Source organism: Borostomias antarcticus (genome assembly GCF_949987555.1).
Source record: "Borostomias antarcticus genome assembly, chromosome: 24".
Lineage (NCBI taxonomy): Eukaryota > Metazoa > Chordata > Actinopteri > Stomiiformes > Stomiidae > Borostomias > Borostomias antarcticus.
Genome location: NC_140257.1, coordinates 5,863,512 through 5,884,242, shown reverse-complemented (window position 1 = coordinate 5,884,242; position 20,731 = coordinate 5,863,512). Strand labels below are relative to the sequence as shown.

General features: G+C 44.2%; 1 protein-coding gene across 1 annotated transcript in view; it reads right to left on the bottom strand.

The window, feature by feature from the left end:
• The window catches only part of efr3a (EFR3 homolog A), a 125,891-nt gene that overhangs the window by 59,866 nt on the left and 45,294 nt on the right, over positions 1-20,731 (bottom strand). The window contains 3 exon segments of the mRNA XM_084458382.1: positions 9,481-9,631; positions 12,164-12,291; positions 16,295-16,368. Of these exon segments, the coding sequence (XP_084314508.1) occupies positions 9,481-9,631; positions 12,164-12,291; positions 16,295-16,368 (353 nt within the window).

Below are 20,731 nucleotides of genomic sequence, written 5' to 3'. Positions count from 1 at the left end.
TCCATCTCCCACCTGTAGGCGGACTCGTCGGCCTCGGAGATGAGACCGATGAGGGTGGTGTTGTTCGGAAACTTCAGGAGCTTGACAGACTGGTGGCTGGAGGTGCAGCTGTTCGTGTACAGGGGGAAGAGTAGAGGGGAAAGAACACAGCCTTGGGAGGTCAGAGCTTGCCAGTTGCTTCCTGTCAGACAGGAAGTCTGTGATCCACCTGTAGGTGGGGTCGGGCACGCACAGCTGGGAGAGCACGCCCTCCAGAGTGAGGATGGTGTTAAAAGCAGAGCTGAAGTCCACAAACAGGATCCTGGTGTAGGAGCCTGCGGACTCCAGGTTCAGAGAATGTAGTGAAGGGTCATGTTTACTGCGTCCTCCACCGACATGTTGGTTCTGTAGGTGAACTGCAGGAGGTCAAGGAGAGGGTCTGTGATGGATTTGAGATATCGCTGAGCTCAAAAACCTTTATTGCTACAGAGGTCAGGGCGACGGGTCTGTAGTCGTTGAGGCCAGTGATCCTTGCTTTATTAGGGACAGGGATGATGGTGGAGGTCTTGAAGCAGGCTGGTACATGGCATGTCTCTAGTGAGGTGTTGAAGAAGTCAAAGTCAACTTTATTTATACAACACTTAAGTTTTTGAATGATTTTTCAAGGTGCCCACCCACATCCATTGTATGACCAAAACGGTGGTAGAGCAATTATCAGACTTTCTCAAAAGTGCTAGTTTTGTCAACGTTTTGATCTGAACCATTGTATATGATCATAAGTAACCTTAAAACAGGGCTAAACATGAATTTTCCCTTTACTACTCCTTTAAGATCTCACTTAAAATATCCCAGAGTTTCAGCCATTCTTAGGGGGGTATTCCAGAGGATGGAGGCGTAAAAGCTAAAGGCTGCCTCCCCATGTCTCTTGGTCCCGGCTCCAGGAACCGTTAAAAGCTCACTGCCAGAGGATCTCAGGGAGCTACTTGGTTTAGCAAAAGCATGCCTGACATGTATTCAGGTGCATTACTGTGGCTTTATAAACAAATAAAATAATCTTTATTCTGAAAATAATTTTTATTTATTCTGAAATCCATATCCAGTGTAGTGATTGTAAGACTGGTGTGATGTGTGCCCTCCTTCTGGTCTTAGTGAGGACTTGTGCTGCAGCATTTTGTATCATTTGAAGTTGACTAATAGCTTTCTTTGGAAGATCAGATAGAAGAGTGTTACAGTAATCCAATCTGCTGCTGATAAAAGCATGCATTAGTCTTTCAGTATCAGCCTGGGAGAGAAAAGGTTTCACCTTAGCAATGTTCTCAGGTGATAAAAATATGTCCTTGTCACATTCTTAATATGGGCCTCATATTAACATATTAACAGCCTAAATGTTTAAAAAGTGTCCTGCAATTATTTTAACATGGTGTAGCGATGTTTTCTCAACCATCGTATTTGGCTATTAAACATCGGGGATGGACGACGACATCGTTGATCCGCTCAACCCTATCATGAACCAGTATGTGGCGCTGGAAACACTGCTTGCGTGAATGAATGGTATTTAATCAATTCAGGAAATCTATTTGATCATTCTCAGCTGTACTTGACTGCTGAGATAGTGGAGTAATAAATGCTAGCAGCCAGTGGCTCTGGGCAGCGGAGCTTGGTGGACTTGTGAACTGAAGCCCAGACGACTCGTTATTGCACTCAGTAGCTTGTGCTTCTCGTTATTATATTTTGGGGGTGGTGAGAAGCTGGTACAGTGGATTGATTCTTTTTGGGGAATTAGCCGTGGGATTGTGTTCAGACATAACGTAGGCTGGTACGGTTCACGGACTCTCTATCATGGCTTGTTAGCGAGGTGGGATCCCAGCCCACTGATGCAAACTCTCCTCCTGACACAGTTTATCAGCCGGGCTGGGATTGTGTCTCTCATTGCTAGCCAGCAGCTGGGCCAACTTGAGCTTATACTAATTAGCTGACTAGGACAGCATTTAACCAAACAGAATAAATACCACAAACACTAAACTGCCTATATCTAGTCTATCTTGATGTAACTAAGATATCTGCTAAAAATAAATTAATAATTCCAGCGACAGATTTAGTTACAATGTCCGCAAACTAGGTTTGGCTAGGTTGCCAAATTACTGTTGCCTCAACATCCACCATCTTTGTTGATACAATTACTGACTGGAAACTAGATATGGGCTGGTATGACTGTACTATGAAAAGGTAAACCACAGCAGACTGTCCGCCTGGACAGCGTAGCACCCTGTAATTCTGAACTATGAATTGGCCTCAAGTCAAGACCAAATACATTTATACCATGGCTTATAATGCTAAATTCAAAACCTGGCCTTTAAAAACCGGCCGGAAATTTTAGAGTCCACATGGAAGAGTAGGAGATCATGAGTCCAACCTTTGACATCTTCCTCAAATCTGTTAATGATGATATCATTAATGATGCCCCCTTTTCCTCAATCCTACTGCAATTAATTATCCGACATCCTATTGCAATAAATTTTCCTACATCCTACTGTAATTAATTTTCCTGTATGTCATTTTATTTCTATAGCACCATTCATACAAATGCACATACCTGTAGCATGAAGTGCTTTACATAAAAAGAGATGGCTATTTAAAAAAAAAAAAAAAAAAAAAAAATGCTAATAGCCTACTTTTTATCAAATGAAAAATAAATACAGTAGTAGCCTAATATTGGTCAATTTAGTCTAATCACTTGACAAACTCTTCCCGAGTAGAGAGGAGCTGCGTGCATGCTTGAATTCATAGTCGCTTTACCAAAGTTGTGCTTGAGCTATAATATAAGATGGTACTTTATTGATCCCCAGGAGAGAAATTACAGACAGGTTGGAAAGAGAGACACAGTAGATACAGGGTAACAAAAGAGAACTGTAACATTTTTCTTTTTTTGTTACCCTTCAGGGCTTCCGTAGAGAACAGATTTAAAAGAAACAATAAAATTAAAAGAATTACAATTGAAATATATTTATATTTAATAGAATTTTAAAAACGAGAAGAGGCTACAAAACTGGAGGTTCATTTCCAGTATTCAGTCTGAGGTTCCCAATTCAAGCCCGTCTTTCTCCCCACTTTCCCAGAAACAGCCCCTCCCAGTCCTAAACAGCCCCAGTCCTAAACAGCCCCCTCCCAGTCCTAAACAGCCCCCTCCCAGTCCTAAACAGCCCCCTCCCAGTCCTAAACAGCCCCCTCCCAGTCCTAAACAGCCCCCTCCCAGTCCTAAACAGCCCCCTCCCAGTCCTAAACAGCCCCAGTCCTAAACAGCCCCAGTCCTAAACAGCCCCCTCCCAGTCCCAAACAGCCCCTCCCAGTCCTAAACAGCCCCCTAAACAGCCCCCTCCCAGTCCTAAACAGCCCCCTCCCAGTCCTAAACAGCCCCCTCCCAGTCCTAAACAGCCCCCTCCCAGTCCCAAACAGCCCCTCCCAGTCCTAAACAGCCCCCTCCCAGTCCTAAACAGCCCCAGTCCTAAACAGCCCCCTCCCAGTCCTAAACAGCCCCCTCCCAGTCCTAAACAGCCCCCTCCCAGTCCTAAACAGCCCCCTCCCAGTCCTAAACAGCCCCCTCCCAGTCCTAAACAGCCCCCTCCCAGTCCTAAACAGCCCCAGTCCTAAACAGCCCCCTCCCAGTCCTAAACAGCCCCCTCCCAGTCCTAAACAGCCCCCTCCCAGTCCTAAACAGCCACCTCCCAGTCCCAAACAGCCCCCTCCCAGTCCTAAACAGCCCCCTCCCAGTCCTAAACAGCCCCAGTCCTAAACAGCCCCCTCCCAGTCCTAAACAGCCCCCTCCCAGTCCTAAACAGCCCCCTCCCAGTCCTAAACAGCCCCCTCCCATTCCCGGTCATGAAGGGGCTCTTGTAGCCAGAGCTGTCTGCGCCCACCACTGGAGGTGGGACAACAATGTGGGACTAGGAAAAACAGAGCCCACGACAAACCACAATTACACAGACCACTGGAGTAGGCTTTGTATCATCATTAGGTCATCCTCAGACGAGCTTGACAGCCAAGTCTCCAATCATCTCGGTCTTCCATACATCCAGCCAGTTCCGCAGACCTCTCCACTCCTGCGTCCCTCCTCAGTTCATCCACGCATGTTGGTGTGGGACGTCCTCTTAATCGGTGCCCAGCTTGCTGGCTGGGAGTTCATGGAGTCTGTGGCAGTGGCCAGCAAGTTACATCCTCCTCCTACACTTTCTCACTCAGCTTTGATATCCATGACTCGACAGGCAGGGCAGATGACTGATTTGGCCCCAAGGCTCTAAATACACGACGTACAATCAACTTCCCTGTGACACGACGTCCAATCAACTTCCCTGTGACACGACGTCCAATCAACTTCCCTGTGACACGACGTCCAATCAACTTCCCTGTGACACGACGTCCAATCAACTTCCCTGTGACACGACGTCCAATCAACTTCCCTGTGACACGACGTCCAATCAACTTCCCTGTGACACTGACTTGATGGAGTACAGCTTTTGAAAGAGTGAGGGACTGCTGTTTACGTCCGTGTCTGTATAGAGCGAATTGGCCTAAGACCTCCTATTGCTATGGAATGGAGGGATATGTTTTTCTTCATTCTGTAGCATTCTGTTCTTTTACATTCAGGTATGCATCAAGAAATATTGAAAATCATATTTACATCAGCAGATTCGTGCTACTGTGCATTTTTGTGATATACATATGTGAACCAATCAAGATTATCACTAAAAATATGCTGCTGTATGCAGTACACAGTGACAGATGGCTTGCATTTGTGATCTATGGCATTAGAATGAGTGTAAAGAATGAAATGTCAGCAAATCCACGATAAACTGAAATGATATTCGAAGTAGTATACTAGCTGGAAACGTGCAGTATGAATCATTCAATCAAATTCGATTCAAATGCAGACTGACCAGTGGAGTTGATTATGCCCCATCAGCAGTATCACCGACTCTTAATTGGTGTTGGGACATAGGCCTACGCTACTGTTTGTCCGATTATCAGGAATGGGGCAATGCAAATGAAAGTGTGATGTACAGTATGGCGTATCCCATTTGAACAGGTTTTGAGGTGAGATTTGAATAGTGGGTCCAAACTGGCGTGGGGGCATGGAGACAGGAACAGGACAGTTGGGCTACGGTATTGGCAAAAATGATAATGTACAGTTAGTATTCGGCTGTTATCGGTCATAACCCTCTCTGATACAGTAGGCTACGCTAGAAAACGCTTGATGCCTGATTTAAGCAGTCATGTCAGTGCTCTCTGCTATGAGACAAATATAGAATTGATAGCCTAGAATAACCCCCATTAAAAAAATATGTTTTGTTCCAATGAATGCTCTGACATCGCTCGTCTAGTGCATTCGGTAAACAGATAAATTCACATTAGCCCATTTGTGTCAAAATACAGTAGTCCACATCAGCATGGTCGCTTGTAGAGTCTCTGTCCTATGGATACACTAGGCCTGGACTAGGACTAGGACAAGACTAGGCCTGCCTCAGCTCATTCATTCAATCTATCATTCAACAAATCTGTCCCTCCGTCTGTGCCCGTCTGTATGGAGGGTGATTTGTGCCAAATTTAAATACAATACACACATTGAAAAACAATACACGTGTAACGAATACATACAATACAAAAATGCTTCGTTTTTCAATGTCGGTCAGGAATATTTGTGCCAAAATGAAAACAATACAACCGTATTGTATTTCGAGGTGTGTATTGTATTTCGAGGTGTGTATTGTATTTCGAGGTGTGTATTGTATTTCGAGGTGTGTAGTGTATTTTGAGGTGTGTATTGTATTTCGAGGTGTGTATTGTATTTCGAGGTGTGTATAGTATTTCGAGGTGTGTAGTGTATTTCGAAGTGCGGTAACCACATGATGGTGGGAGTAGAGCATCAACGTCTTTCTGAGAAGTGTTGCACGCTAACCACCACGGGGCATCATTGATCAAGAAGCAACTAGTGGCCGTGGAGCATATATATATATATATATATATATATATATATATATATATATATATATATATATATATATATATATATATAACTAACTTAATTGTATTACATTTTAGATGTACAATGTACTGTACCGATTGGTTGGAGATTTATCCAGTTGCATCATTTGCTCTACTCCCAGCATCACGTGGTTACCTGTGCCGAAACCGCACATTGAAATAAAATACACACCTTGAAATACAATACACACTTCAAAAAACAATACACACATTGAAATACAATAAGGTTGTATTGTTTTTATTTTTGGCACAAATATTCCTGACCGACATTGAAAAACAAAGCATTTTTGTATTGTTTTTCGATGTGTGTGTTGTATTTAATTTTGGCACAAATCACCCTCCATACGTCTGGTCTTCCGCATTCCACGAATAGATTTGCAAGTTCACATCACCATAGACAACTTTCTCAATTGTTATACATGTACATACAGTACATCATACATCTCAAATGTAATACAATTAAGTTAGTAATATATATATATATATATATATATATATATATATATATGCATGCTCCACTGCCACTAGTTGCTTCTTGGTCAACGATATCCCCTGCTGGTTAATGTGCAACACTTCACAGAAAGACGTTGATGCTTCCCGCCAGCGTGCTGTCCCACAGTCATGCCACGCCTCCCGCCAGCGTGCGGTCACCACAGTAATGCCACGCCTCCCGCCAGCGTGCTGTCACCACAGTCATGCCACACCGCCGCGTTTTGTGATTTCCAAAATTAGAGGCTCAGGCACTGTGCTTCCACTTCCGCTCTGCTCTTCTGCTCCTCTGCTCTTCTGCTCCTCTGCTCTTCTGCTCCTCTGCTCTTCTGCTCCTCTGCTCTTCTGCTCCTCTGCTCCTCTGCTCTTCTGCTCTTCTGCTCCTCTGCTCTTCTGCTCCTCTGCTCTTCTGCTCCTCTGCTCCTCTGCTCTTCTGCTCCTCTGCTCTTCTGCTCCTCTGCTCTTCTGCTCCTCTGCTCTTCTGCTCCTCTGCTCTTCTGCTCCTCTGCTCTTCTGCTCTTCTGCTCTTCTGCTCTTCTGCTCCTCTGCTCTTCTGCTCTTCTGCTCCTCTGCTCTTCTGCTCTTCTGCTATCCTGCTCCTCTGCTCTTCTGCTCCTCTGCTCCTCTGCTCCTCTGCTCTTCTGCTCTTCTGCTCTTCTGCTCCTCTGCTCTTCTGCACTCCCTCCTCGGGGCTCTAGTGGTTTCCTTCAGCCAAGGCAAACCTTTAGGTTTAGGTTTAACTTGCTGTAAGGGTAAAACAGTTCCTCAGTGCTGAGGTGGGGAGGAAAGACGTCAGTACTGCAGGTATTGTTGAAGAGTAACGTACAGGGAGATGAGATTTAGTAGGTAAGAGAGGCATAAATCAATGATCCGACACACAGGCATCAATTATTTCCATATTGCAAATGGAAAAACCAAATGATATGTCAAGTGTATGGTCTAGCTTGTGAGTGGGGCCAGTAGTAAGATGAGCAATTATAATACTTGATGAGAAATTATAAATAATCAACCAGATGCATCGATTCTCTCACTAGAGGCTTAGAGGGACAGCAAATGTGAATATTAAAATCACCAAGAATCAGGACTCTTATCAAAGTTGGGCATGGTATTTGAGAGAAAGTCCACAAATTGTGGGATAAAGTCATTGTGTATTTTTGGCAGACGATACACCAGGGCAATTAAAAGGGGATCAACCAGGCCTACTTTAACTAATTGCACCTCGAAGCTGGAAAAGTCATCAGAATTTAGTAGGCAGCGGTTAAAATGCTTCATGAACACGACAGCTAGACCCCCACCACATCCAGAGGGCCAAGACTTCAACAGGTGACGCAAACTCATCAACTTTAAGCCAAGTTTCAGTCAGCAGGAAGTCCAATCCATGGGGGGTGAAAAAGTCATTAAGAATAAAAGTCTTATTTGATAGAGGTCTCAGGTTGATCAAGGCTATTTTGACCGAGGCAGCAGGAGATTCATAATCCGACGACACCCATGCCAGAGGGCGAAGGTTTTGGAGCACTGCCCCACCGTGCAGGTAGCCTCCGTGTCCTGTGGTTCCCGATGATGGGGATGGGGAGAGGGGAAGATCTGCAGGGGGAGCTCCTTAAGTACGAGCACCCAACATGACAGGTGGGAAGGGGGCTGTTTTGGTTGGGCTCAGGGGACTATAGGCACTAACAGTGGCATAACGTCACGCTGCAAGACTAGATAGATGGTTGGCTAACCAAACCAAAATGGAGCTCTTTGTTCTCTCAGACGGGAAGCCCTAAGAAGCAAACATCTAAATCAAAAGAGATCGAGTTTGGCTCTCTAGCCTGCCCCACCCCCCCCCCCCCCCACACACACACACAGACACCATCCTCGCTCCCTCCACCGTGCCTCTAAATACCACAAATAAATAATGCATGGGCTTTCATATCTAAACCATCGTCTCAGTTTCCTGTATAAATGAACAGGCGGCATTGGCCAGGAAAAAAAACTACGAATAGGGAAGAGGCGGTGAAAAGAGTACACCCCCTTCAGCATATCTAGGAGAAAACATGGCTGCCCATTTTAGCCCAGTTTGAGAGGCTAATGCGAATTAGTGAACACTTAAGCTTCACAAAAATGTGAGGCTAATATGAAGAAATGTCAGAAGCAATTTCCTTTCATTGAAACACTCAAGGCAGTATATATTTGTGAGACACTTACTGTATTGCATAATCTGGCATTTGCTAACCTTTTTACGTTGCGTCAGATTCTGTACTGTAGCTAATAGGCGAGCAAATAGCCCTCCATTTTCAGAATGTCCTTGCTCACTGAGGCATGACCCAGTTTCACATCTAAACCACCATTTGGAGGATTTTTCCTTCGAGCTATATCTCTTTTCCACGCTTCCCTCTCAAAGTCTTATCTCGCTCCCCCTCCCGGTGACATAATTCCCTGGCTTCACCCCATGCTCTGCTCCTTCCCTACCCACTTCTCTCCTTCACATACGCTTCATCCATGTCTCTGTGTATTTGTGTGTGTATGTGTACAGTGTGTGTGTGGGTGTGTGTGTGTGATCTCTACTCTTTTCTGCTTAAGCCAATCCCAGAGACAGGCCTTTCCCAGAGACAGGAGAGAGAGGGAGAGAGAGAGAAGAGAGAGAGAGAGGGAGAGAGACAGGAGAGAGAGAGAGAGGGGGAGAGAGAGAGAGAGAGAGAGAGAGAGAGAGAGAGAGAAGGACAGGTGAGAGAGAGACAGGAGAGAGAGAGAGAGAGACAGAGAGAGAGAGAGAGGGGAGAGAGAAGGACAGGAGAGAGAGACAGGAGAGAGAGAGAGAGAGAGAGAGAGAGAGAGAGAGAGGGGAGAGAGAAGGACAGGAGAGAGAGACAGGAGAGAGAGAGAGAGAGAGGAGAGAGAGAGAGAGAGAGAGAGGAGAGAGAGAGAGAGAGAGAGACAAGAGAGAGAGAGAGAGGAGAGAGAGAGAGAGTGTATGAGTATTTTGGCGTTGCCTACCGAGTTGGTCCCCAGAACTTGCAGGTCTGGCTCTCTGGACTCCAGCAGCTTGGCCACCATGTGGAGGAAGCTCTCCACAAAGGGCTTGATGCTCTGGGAGTGACACGCCATCAGCAGCTGGTCCAGCGCCTCCATGGCTATCACCACATACCTGGAGGAAGATAAGGAAAATGACAAATTATACAGTAAAAGGTATCAGAACAGCACATTAGGTGACTGTTGATATTGAAAATGACCTATGATCTATGAAGAGGGAGGAAAAAAACATGTATTCTCCAATTCACAAGATTCTCTCTTACTCTACAGATGTATCCGACGATTTGAATTGACTGTCATACCATACAGTACTGTACATTGGCTGTGGTACTTTATAGAGAAGTAGCCCACACACACGTTCTGTATTGGACAATAATCTTGTGTGACTGTTCCTCTGTAAATGCATTATCCAATTATTGTAACAAAACACAAAAGGGTCCAGCGTAAGACACCTCAGGATTTATCAAGCTGGTTTCTCTCAATATGAACAGTAATTAGTGACTAAGGCCGCATTTACACTGCAGGTCTTGATGCCTAGATCTGATTTTTATATATTTTTTTATTGATATCCAATTTTTTTGACCGCCTGCTTACATGTACTTTTTAAAGTGACCCATATCAGATACCTGTGCTTACACGTACATACTTGTTTAACATTTTGAAACAACCCGCATGCGTACACGAGGGTTTCGTTACCTTGGTTACCTAACAACCAGCCGGCTCTTTGCTGGACAGAGACGTGATATTTTGTTAATAACTGGAATTAACTTTATTCACATACATGGAAATGAGTTGATGTTGTGTAGACATAAAGATGAAATGATCAACTGTCATTCAGCAATTCCACTATAATTAGCCTACTGGTAATACATCTCCGCACTGGCCTGTGAGCCCCCCGAGCTCGGCGGGTTAGCCACGAACTTCATGCCGCAACGAGAGACCCCGTCTCTGGGTGGACAGCTGTTCAACTCGCCTGGGACCAGGTCCCCTGAAGCTATTATCGCCTGGCTGCCCATCGCGTTGTTGAGAACAGAATGAATACCACCTACTAGCAAACAAAACATGTTCAGTCACAATTATACTGTTAAAACTAAGATGCCTGGATAAAAAAAATATTTTCCAACGGATAGATTTGACGAAAGTAGATTAATAAGCAAGCCCCTTTTCATTGATAACTCAGAACACGTCAGGTTTCAATGACGTGTGAATCGCAATGACGGAATATCCGTTCTGTCCACTTAGACAACAGTCGCATTAGCCGATGTCTGATTCATATCTGATTTATTTCCACATATGATTGAGGCCTGAAACGGAACTGAGAATATCTGATTCTATGTGATTTGTTCCTGCCTACACGTGCATAATACATATCGGATACGTGCCACATATGAGCAAAAAAACAGAATTGGGTCACTTCAACCAGGAAGTGTAAATGAGGCCTAAGACCGGAACTGTGCCCCATGCATTCTTCAGTCTGAGGCGCTCATCAGACCCCCTGCTGTGCCCACTCATGTCCTTGGCATCTCTTTGGACAGACGAGACATGTCAGGCCTGGGCAAGCGCTATGGCAGCGCTCTCCATCTGCCTGGTGCTCTCAGCGTTAGCTTTAAGGGGACAAATTGCGCCCAATTAAATGCCATTTTTGTGGTGATAATCAGTGTATTATTGATTCCGAGCTGCCACTCTTCTTCTCATGTCCCTGTGGGGCGGGTACTATTTCGGTCTCTTAATCAATTTTAATTACTTTCCAGAAGGCTTTTTCACCACACATGAAATCATAGCAGATAAATGGCTTAGTAAGGACTAAAAGAGATAATGTTACACAAACCCCGACTTCCAACCGTTTCTCATCCAAAGTAGGTGAGAATGGGATCTAATCGACCGGAAACGGGGCCTTTCTTCACGATTAGAAGTCAGAACACACAAAGACCATAGCATCCTAGCGCATGCACATGCGGTTTTATGTATTAGATGGTAAAGCAATTTAAAAGTAATTAAAGATATTGTTTGGAGAAGGGGTGTGTGAAATTGGCAGCTAAAACACTTTCCATGAACCTGTGCAAAACATACCGAATGCATCTCCATCCCAAAGTGAATTTGGCATTAGCATTCTTGGCTTTATTATACGATAATACATGCATGTATGGATGCACACATAATGCATAAATACAAATCTAATGCATTTATTGTATAACAATTTCACCTATAATGTCACACGTCGATTATATGGCTGAAAGTCTGCATTGAGCAGTTGACTTGGTGTATTCAAGGTCATTGTTGGCCAGTTGAACGGGTACGGGAGGTCAGTTGAACGGGTACGGGAGGTCAGTTGAAAGGGTACGGGAGGTCAGTTGAACGGGTACGGGAGGTCAGTTGAACGGGTACGGGAGGTCAGTTGAACGGGTACGGGAGGTCAGTTGAACGGGTACGGGAGGTCAGTTGAAAGGGTACGGGAGGTCAGTTGAAAGGGTACGGGAGGTCAGTTGAAAGGGTACGGGAGGTCAGTTGAAAGGGTACGGGAGGTCAGTTGAACGGGTACGGGAGGTCAGTTGAACGGGTACGGGAGGTCAGTTGAAAGGGTACGGGAGGTCAGTTGAACGGGTACGGGAGGTCAGTTGAAGGTCGATGGCGACAGACACTCACTCACCCGTATCGGTGGCGGACCACGTCTCGGCTCAACCTTTCGGCTAGGTAGGCCCCGATCCTGTCCAGCTTCTCTGGGGCGGACACGGCGTAGAAGGTCAGCTTCTCCATGTCTGATTTGACCAGGCCATCCTGGATGGAGGAGGACACAAGACAACACATCTCCTTTACCTCAACATGAACCCAACCGTGAAAACACTGTACGAATACAGTTGTTTTGCACTGTATCTCTGATATAACGCGACTCGATAGGCAAAAGCATTTATTCCTTCACAGAGTTTATACGATTACAGTCATGTCAGAGTAAGGAGGAGGGAAACATGTTAAGATAACTGATAAGATAACTGGGAAGTCACCTTGTGAGGGCACTTTCATTTACCAAAACCACGTCTTACTTACCAAGCTGAGCCCCACCAGCGACCTATTTGAATTTTAAATGCGCCATACTGCAGCTCTAGGTAATGTCAGGGTTATGTATGGGCCCGCACCATAAGGGTGAGATGGACAGTGGAGCTCAAACAAGATTTAGAGGTTGGGGTTATTTAAAGGACCATACTAGTCGAAATATGATTTGATCTCCTAGAACTAGTCACCCAACGTATCTCACATTGCCGCAATCCATTTTCCGAAGTAAAGCTCACGTTAGAAGATATTTGCATTTTAGTGTTTTACTTACATTTCAAAAGTTGAACGTGATGGCTTCAAAACATATTTTTAAATTGTTCCCTCGTTGTGCTGACAAACTCACCCCGGTTAGTTTCAAATAATTTTTAGTAGTTAGTAGTTGCTAGGAACGCTGGGTAGAGAATCTAGTGTAGTAGTGTAGGTGGATTAGAGAATATAGCACAGGAGTTCAACAAATTCAAACGAGAATAAAATAAAAACTACTGAAATTTATTTGGAACTAACTGGGGAGAGTTTGTCAGTGCAACGAGGGAACAATTTAAAAATACAGTATGTTTTAAAGCCATCACATTCAACTTTTGAAATGTAAGTAAAATGTAAAAATGCAAATATCTTTTAACGGGGTCCACGTTTGCAAAAGTGACTTTGTCATTGTTTTCGCATATACATTTGAGTCTCTGATGAGCCTATTAACACACAAAGTATGAAGTGAAACAACCCAGTCATTTTGTTGTGGTCAGCTGAAATGAAAACATTTTCAAGCAATACCAACTGTCTATGGAAATCATGCAGAACGAAAGTAATTATGCCGTGTGGTTCTTTGCATATAGTACTAACGCTAGCTAGCTAACACAAACAAATCCCCTCTTGCCTCAACCTGGATGCTCGTCTTATCATATACATAGAACAACGTTAGTGGAATGAAATTGGTAGACTTATAGTTGATCTAGCGGTCATTAAAAATGTTCAAATGCTTGTTTTTGATTCCTCTTGGCCTACTGAATCTAGCTTTCGTTGTTTGTAGTCGAATGGTGTCATATAGCCTGGTGGTGTCTTGCTAGCAAATGTAGCTAGAGGTAACAGCATGCAACCATGGAGATAATAACATGGGCACTAACACTATCATGTTTAGTCAGGGAGAGAGGAACATGAAATATGTCACAGTGGCATCGAGTGTGGATGGTCCAGGCTAGCCAGCTATATTTGAGGTAGCATCGCACCGTCAACAGCCCTTGTTCACTAGCCTGCCGACTTGCTCTTAGCTGAGCTCATTTGCATTTGAAAAAAATGCGCTCAATCTGATCTTGTGGTCAACCGAGGGGTATAAAGGCATGTAGAACGCTTATTCTGAGTTATATTTTCAGCAAAAATACTCAAAGACATGTTTGGGACCCCAAAGATGACTTCAATTAAATTGTTGAAAATTTGTATAATAGAAAATGTATTGCGGTAATGTGATATACGTTGGGTGACTAGTTTATGGAGATCAATTCATATTTAGACTGGTATGGTCATTTAACTTCTCTCTCGCTCGCTCGCACGCACGCACGCACGCACGCACACACGCGTAACAGGTTCACATGGATTCTCTTTGTTTCATATAAGGGGGAGAGGGGTAAGTGGGCATTATTCAACTTGTGAACCCCCAAGGCCTTCTGGGAAATTGCAGACGTGTCTCCTCTACCCACCCTCTCAGTATGCACCCCAGCATGGACACAGAGGCGCGCACTCATCAGGATTCAAAAGTTCACCTCCACACCAACAAGTATGTTTCAATGTCATTGTGTGTATGAACAGGAAAAAAACGAGTTATACTATCTTTTCATCATATGGTACTGCTTGAATTAAGTAAAAAATAATGGCTTGAATAGTCCACACACGGGATGAAAGAAGCACGAAAGAAGACAGCGACGGGGAGAGGGATTCCCAGACAAACTTCCCAGGTGTATTTGCAGCACCTTAAGCTCTCAGCATGTGATAATTAATTTGACAAGGTGTCTACCATTTGTGCATTCCAATTCCCTCCGCACCTGTTTGCTAAAGCTACAGGCTCTTGAGATTAAGAGAGACAGAGAGAAAAAAAGCCCTGACTTTTAATTAATAAGGTCAAGCGCTCAAGCAGAAGTTAATAAGGTGCCATGTCGAGGTTATGGAAAGCGATGTCACATTTAGTAAGTGTAAATTTGTCAAACTGCAGCATTTCGTGCATCGTACTGTGGCAATCCAACTACATTGTTTCAAAGCAAAGCCGGGTTCCCATCACAGCAATGGCATCCGGTCTCGAAAGAAAGCACAGATTCTTAAAGTCGCACTGAAACGGACGTTTGAGATCATCCAACTTCCCTAGTTTGACGTATTCCCGACGCAAACAAGCTATGAGGGTGGGACATATGTTTAGAGGAATTTGATTGGAACATTGACAAGTGGACAGGTTTTAAGAACTTTAGACAGATTCGATAGAATGGTAGCGTTGATTGACGGGTGGATGTCGTGAGATTATTGGCGTAAAATCTAAGGTACCTGTTGTCGTCATTGCACGTGACCTACCGTTTTCCAGGAAGTAAGAAATTATATACTTTGATATAAGATTACAACAAAAGTAGAATTTTGTATTTGTTTGGCATACATCGTTGAATAGGTGAACACTATGACCAATAATGTGAACCAAAATGGGACAGAATGCTTTTTTCATTTCAGTGCGACTTTAAATCGTGGAGCTAACACCATGTCCTAACTACACGCGACGCGAGCGAGCGTCAGTGACAAAATGCGTTCCATTGCTTTGTTTTCTATTGTTATTTCCTAACTGGACGCGAGCGACGCAGCGCGAAGCGTCGCGACATTTTAACTGCCCTTTTGACGCTCGCCCTGTTCCTATTTTCCTCCTGTCGCTCGCGTTGACAGGCGTTCGTTCTTTAACTGTCTTCAGTTGGGAATATAGACAAATGACGTAACAGAACAGGAAATTTTACGGTTTCAGTTAGGACAGCAAGCATGCGATGTTGCGTTCTGTTGCTCGCATCACAAGCAATTAGGACACGGTGTAAGGGAACGTGAGGCACACAATCTTCTTCGTGCCATGCCCTGTGCGTACAGTATTGACAGCTACTTTGTAACTGCCCTCTCCTCTCTGCTGCTCATGATGGCGAGGGCTCTGTGTTCATAATTGCCCGTCAAGCGACGGCGATGACGACGTTAGGGTGACATTGTTTCAGGCTGTAGGTCAGTTTGGAGGTGATCAGATTTAATGAGGATAGTGACGGTGCTGTTAGTGGTGTTCATATCGTACAGCAGGTGCGCAGGCAGAGCAGAGAAGGCTGAAAACACGCTTACATTGTCATGATTTACAGTAGCATGAGGGTCCACTTTCATAACCACCTTGTATTGTCATGAGAATGTGTGCAGTACATTTTGGAAATACTTGGCATGAGTCAAACGAAAATTGGAAGCCCTTTGTTCACAGACTACAGAATGTTGGTTTGGTTGTGATTCCTGGAACACATTTTACTTGGCAGACTTGCATAATATCACTTCTGTGTTCTAAGAACTAATCTAATGCGACATTTTAAATGTATTATGCAGCAAAGTATATATATATATATATATATAAGATGAACTCCAGACTATATTTCACTCATTGTTTGGCAGGCCTGCAGTCTATATTGAGGGCTTTTGGGAAACAATATATTTTTAGATTAATTTAATGAATCCAGAAAGTGGGCAAACTCACTTTGGGATCCTCAGGAAAGATGTTGTCCACCAGGCGTTTGTATCTCGGCCGCAGAGGCCCACAGCAACCACACACTCCTGAAACAGAAGAACACACTCAGTTCACATGATCATCAACACTACAGTAGACCGTGTTTACAAAGCCAAATGATTACTTCCAGAATCCAAATAAGTGTACAGTTGGTTACAGTATGTAGCCTACAGGTAGACCCCAGATTTACAGTACTTGTTCAGTATTTACATTTTGGTTTTAATTGCATTTCTTGACTTTCCCACGTGCTTGAGTCTGACCTTGCTTTCTCATCTTCATCATGGATTGGAACCAGCTTAGGGAGTCAACTAGTATTGATCTACCCACATTAGTATTATCAACATCAGCTTCATCAATCAGCGTCATGTGCTGATTGGGAGGCTGACAGGCTACACAGGTCAGACACCCGAGGAAAATAACATCAAAAAGCCTCAACGAGAGAGAGAGTGAGAGAGAGAGAATTAATGAGAACACAAGTGTGTGTGTGTGTGTGTGTGTGTGTGTGTGTGTGTTTCTGTGTGTGTGTGTGTGTGTGTATGCGTGCGTGCTCGCACTTTCAATTCACATTCAGGGCCATGTCTGCAGCCATTGGTCTGTTCTCAGTGGAATGTCAGAGTGGCTGTTTTATGGGAAGCAGCGGACCCAAGCAAAGGTCAGAGTAACAGTCAGTCCTCCAGTCATGGATCAATACGGGGATATCTTTAGCATTAGTGACAAATCCCAACTCTGGCCAGGTTCAGGCAGACAAGGGAAGAAACACTGCAAAGAACTCGTAGCAGCACTTGCAGTGCACTTTTAAGTACACATACCGCATACTTTCTTCTTGTATCATATCCATGGTACAACAGACCTACTGTATTACATTCACAATTATAACAACACAAAAACTGAAATCTTTAAGAATACTCACATGCCAGAGCAACTGTGATGTCATAATGTGATTCAGTTAAAGGACTAGTTTGTTATGTAAGGGATAATCAATGAGTAGGTGTGTGTTAATTAAGCAATAAACCACGAGAGGCCGTGTGTTATAGTGATTTTATAACAGCTAGGGGGCGTTGTTAGGCACGACACGAAGCGGAGTGCCTAAAACCCCCCTAGCTGTTATAAAATCACTATAACACACGGCCTCGAGTGGTTTATTGCTTTTATACAACAGTTACTACAGCTATTAGTGTAAAATAAAATAAAAGCAATGTAAAATATTAACATTTAGTCAAAACGAAGCATCATTCCCTCAATTCCGTGGAGCAAAATAGTTCCCCTAACAAATGGGGTGCCAAGCAACAACAACTACAATGCATTGGATCAAATGGGAGGCGCATTAATACTGAAAATGGAATGATATGCGGTCCCAGGTGTGTGTTACAAAGTATTTTAACACGGCTTCCAGTCAATCAGAATGAAGAACCAGAACTAACCGTTGTATCATTAAGCAATTCACCACAAGAGGCAGTGAGTTACAGGGGATTTTACCACAGCTACGGGGCGTTGTTAGGCCCGAGCCGACAGCGGAGTGATAGGCTAACGTTAAAACACAAAGTGAAAAAAATGTTTTTGTTCTGGGGACAGTGAGGTGTCTGCAATGGCGGACTGGCAATCGGGACGAATCCCAATTGGCTGGTCCTCAAGTGGGCCGGTGTGGGCTGGCGTGGCTCGGCTTGGATGCCCGCACGAGCACGACAATTGCATAATTGCCCCCGCCCCCAACAGATCGCTCAGCACTCCCCACCCACCCCCCGCTCTTCAAATCGGAAAGCCCGTTCTGTGGGACGACTGGGGCTACGTTGCCCGACCTGAATTATTTCCCCAGTCCGCCCCTGGGTGTCTGGCTATCATAAAGAGTTTGTTGTTGGCAAATAGATTTGACAACTGGACAATGGATGCGTTGCACAGCAAATATGCAGCATCCAACACTTCGTTCATGGCTAGCTAGCAATGGTACAGCAGGCTATGGGATGAGCTCATTTGGGTTGCTGTTAACGCACGTCTGCTGGCCAATCAGAAAAGAGTATTAACCCAGGCCATGGTATAATTAGCATTATATGTCCTGTTATAGGGCTGCTCGATTATGGCAAAAATCATAATCACGATTATTTTGATTGATATTGAGATCACGATTATTGAACACGATTATTCATTGATATTTTTTTTTATCAAAAGTTTTAACATTTTCTTAACAAATTTTCTTAACAAATCAAATTATTGACTTTGATAACAATTAATTTATTAAATGTTGACAGTGGCTTTTCTTTTTAACAATGTTCTTTGGATTAGATACATTTCTCCCATGGGAGACAAATAGAGAACCTTGACCTTGATAAATAAATTAATAAAAGTGCAAAAACTGATAAATAAAGAAGCTTCAAAGCACCGCCACCACCACAGAATTAGACTACCTCGGAAAAATAATTTCACAAGGACAGAACGCGTCTAAATAAGTTATTTAATGGTAGCGCCGAGGCTTCAAAACCCAGCATTTGTTAAAATAGACTATTTTCCTTAGGTAAGTGACGTTTCATGTTTATCTGACACTTGTAAATATGAGCGCCTCTCCTAACTAGGCCGACACCGATTTATTTTGACGGCAAAGTGAATGGACCGGCAAAGGACCGTTGTCTGGCATGAGCGAGCGGAATGCGACAACGGGACTGAGAAGGGCTACTTTGAGGAGCAGCTACGACTGCGTAGCAAACTTTACACACCGTGTCAACTTGGTCCAAATCTGTCTCCGCGAACCCATAGTGTTTCCACACCACTGACATTGTTTTAGCTCTCTTGTCCACCTCTCTTTCTGCTGCCATAATCTTCTTCTTGTCGTGTTTCGTTCGAGAGGAGCATGCGTGCGCCTCGCTTGACAACTCGTCTCGCTTTGGGGGGTGGGGGAGCGGTCAAGCACAGTATAGCTCTGCAGTGTAGGGTGCACTTGATTTGTGCCAAATCGTTTTATGGCGATTATTTTGTTTTAATGATCGTTGACAGCCCAAATCTTAATCTAGATTAAAATCCGATTAATCGAGCAGCCCTATCCTGTTATAAGATTAAGCACAGTACACAATGGATCTCTATGGGCATATTAGAATATATTTAAAAAAACATCATAAACTCACTTTTTCAAAGACAGGAAACTCACCATGTGGTCACTAGTGTCCATTAATGGACAGGGGGGTGATGCTAGCTTATGGATATGATGCAGTGAAGCTGCTGTTAGCATCCAGCCAGGCTAGCAAAGTTTAAGAGCAGTCTGAGGAGGATGCTGCCGTCAATACATTCCTACATACTGTCCCACTTCAGGGATTAGTGGAACAGCGTGGCGTTCTGTACAGTTGGTGACACATCCCTTTAAGTACAGAGAGAAAAAACTAGCCAAAGTGTGGAGGCAGAGGCTTGGCGACCACCCCAATTTCATATCCAAGGGATTCAAAAAATATCTGACACTGAATCTGTGAAATGCAGTCCCTATCACCCATCTCCACAGCCCCCACCTGCTGCGTAAAGACATTTCAGCTCGCGAAATGTGCTACGTAAATGCCATTCTTCATAATCATCACCAACAGCCCTTTGATAAATTACCCTTTTCCAGACTCATAAATGAGCTTCCGAGAGGCCAAGGACACCATTTCCCAGCTGCCCCATCTCCGACATGCCCCGAGGCCCCACGGCCCTGCCTGGTGTGTGGGGGGCAGAGCAGGTAAAGCGAGGTCACCTCAGCACCTTCTCAAGTTATTTTCCTGGGCACAGGGGAGCAGAACGGGTCCCCTGCGGGGGCTGGTGATTAATAAACTTCATTAACGCTCCTATCACAAGGCTGTCAGCGGGCAACCTTTTCCCCGACGCCGCGTTAAGATGCTCATTATGGATCCAGCAATTACCTGCGGCATTAACGCGCCCAGAGAGCTGGCGAGCCGCCGAACGCGAGGGTGAGTAATCAGCGAGGCTTAATGGCTTTCATTATTGTACATGACAAATGGTAGAGTGAGCTTTACAGCGTCTGCTCTCGCAGGCATGACTAAGGACTAACACAATTTGTTTTTGGAATTAGACAAACTTTTAGTTCCTCAACAGGGGGGCTGCTGGGAGCTCAGTCATGTTTTTAATTTATTTGCATTTTTTCCCCAAAAAAAATGAGCAAGATAGTTTACTAGGGTGGAGGGGTTTGGTCATGCTGCCTGCATGACATATCTAACGTGATAGAGTACATGAACACATCAAGGCCAGCTTAGCAGGTTAATGGGGTGGACGTAGATGTACTGTAATGCCATTCATCAATCAAAATGTAATAGTGATGGAGCCAAGGATACAATAAACCGTTACAAATACAAAGTGTTGATTGGAGTAGTTGTTCAAATGCCACTCTACTTCTCCATCTGTCAGGCCTAAAAACCTACCTTTTTAGAAAGGCCTTTG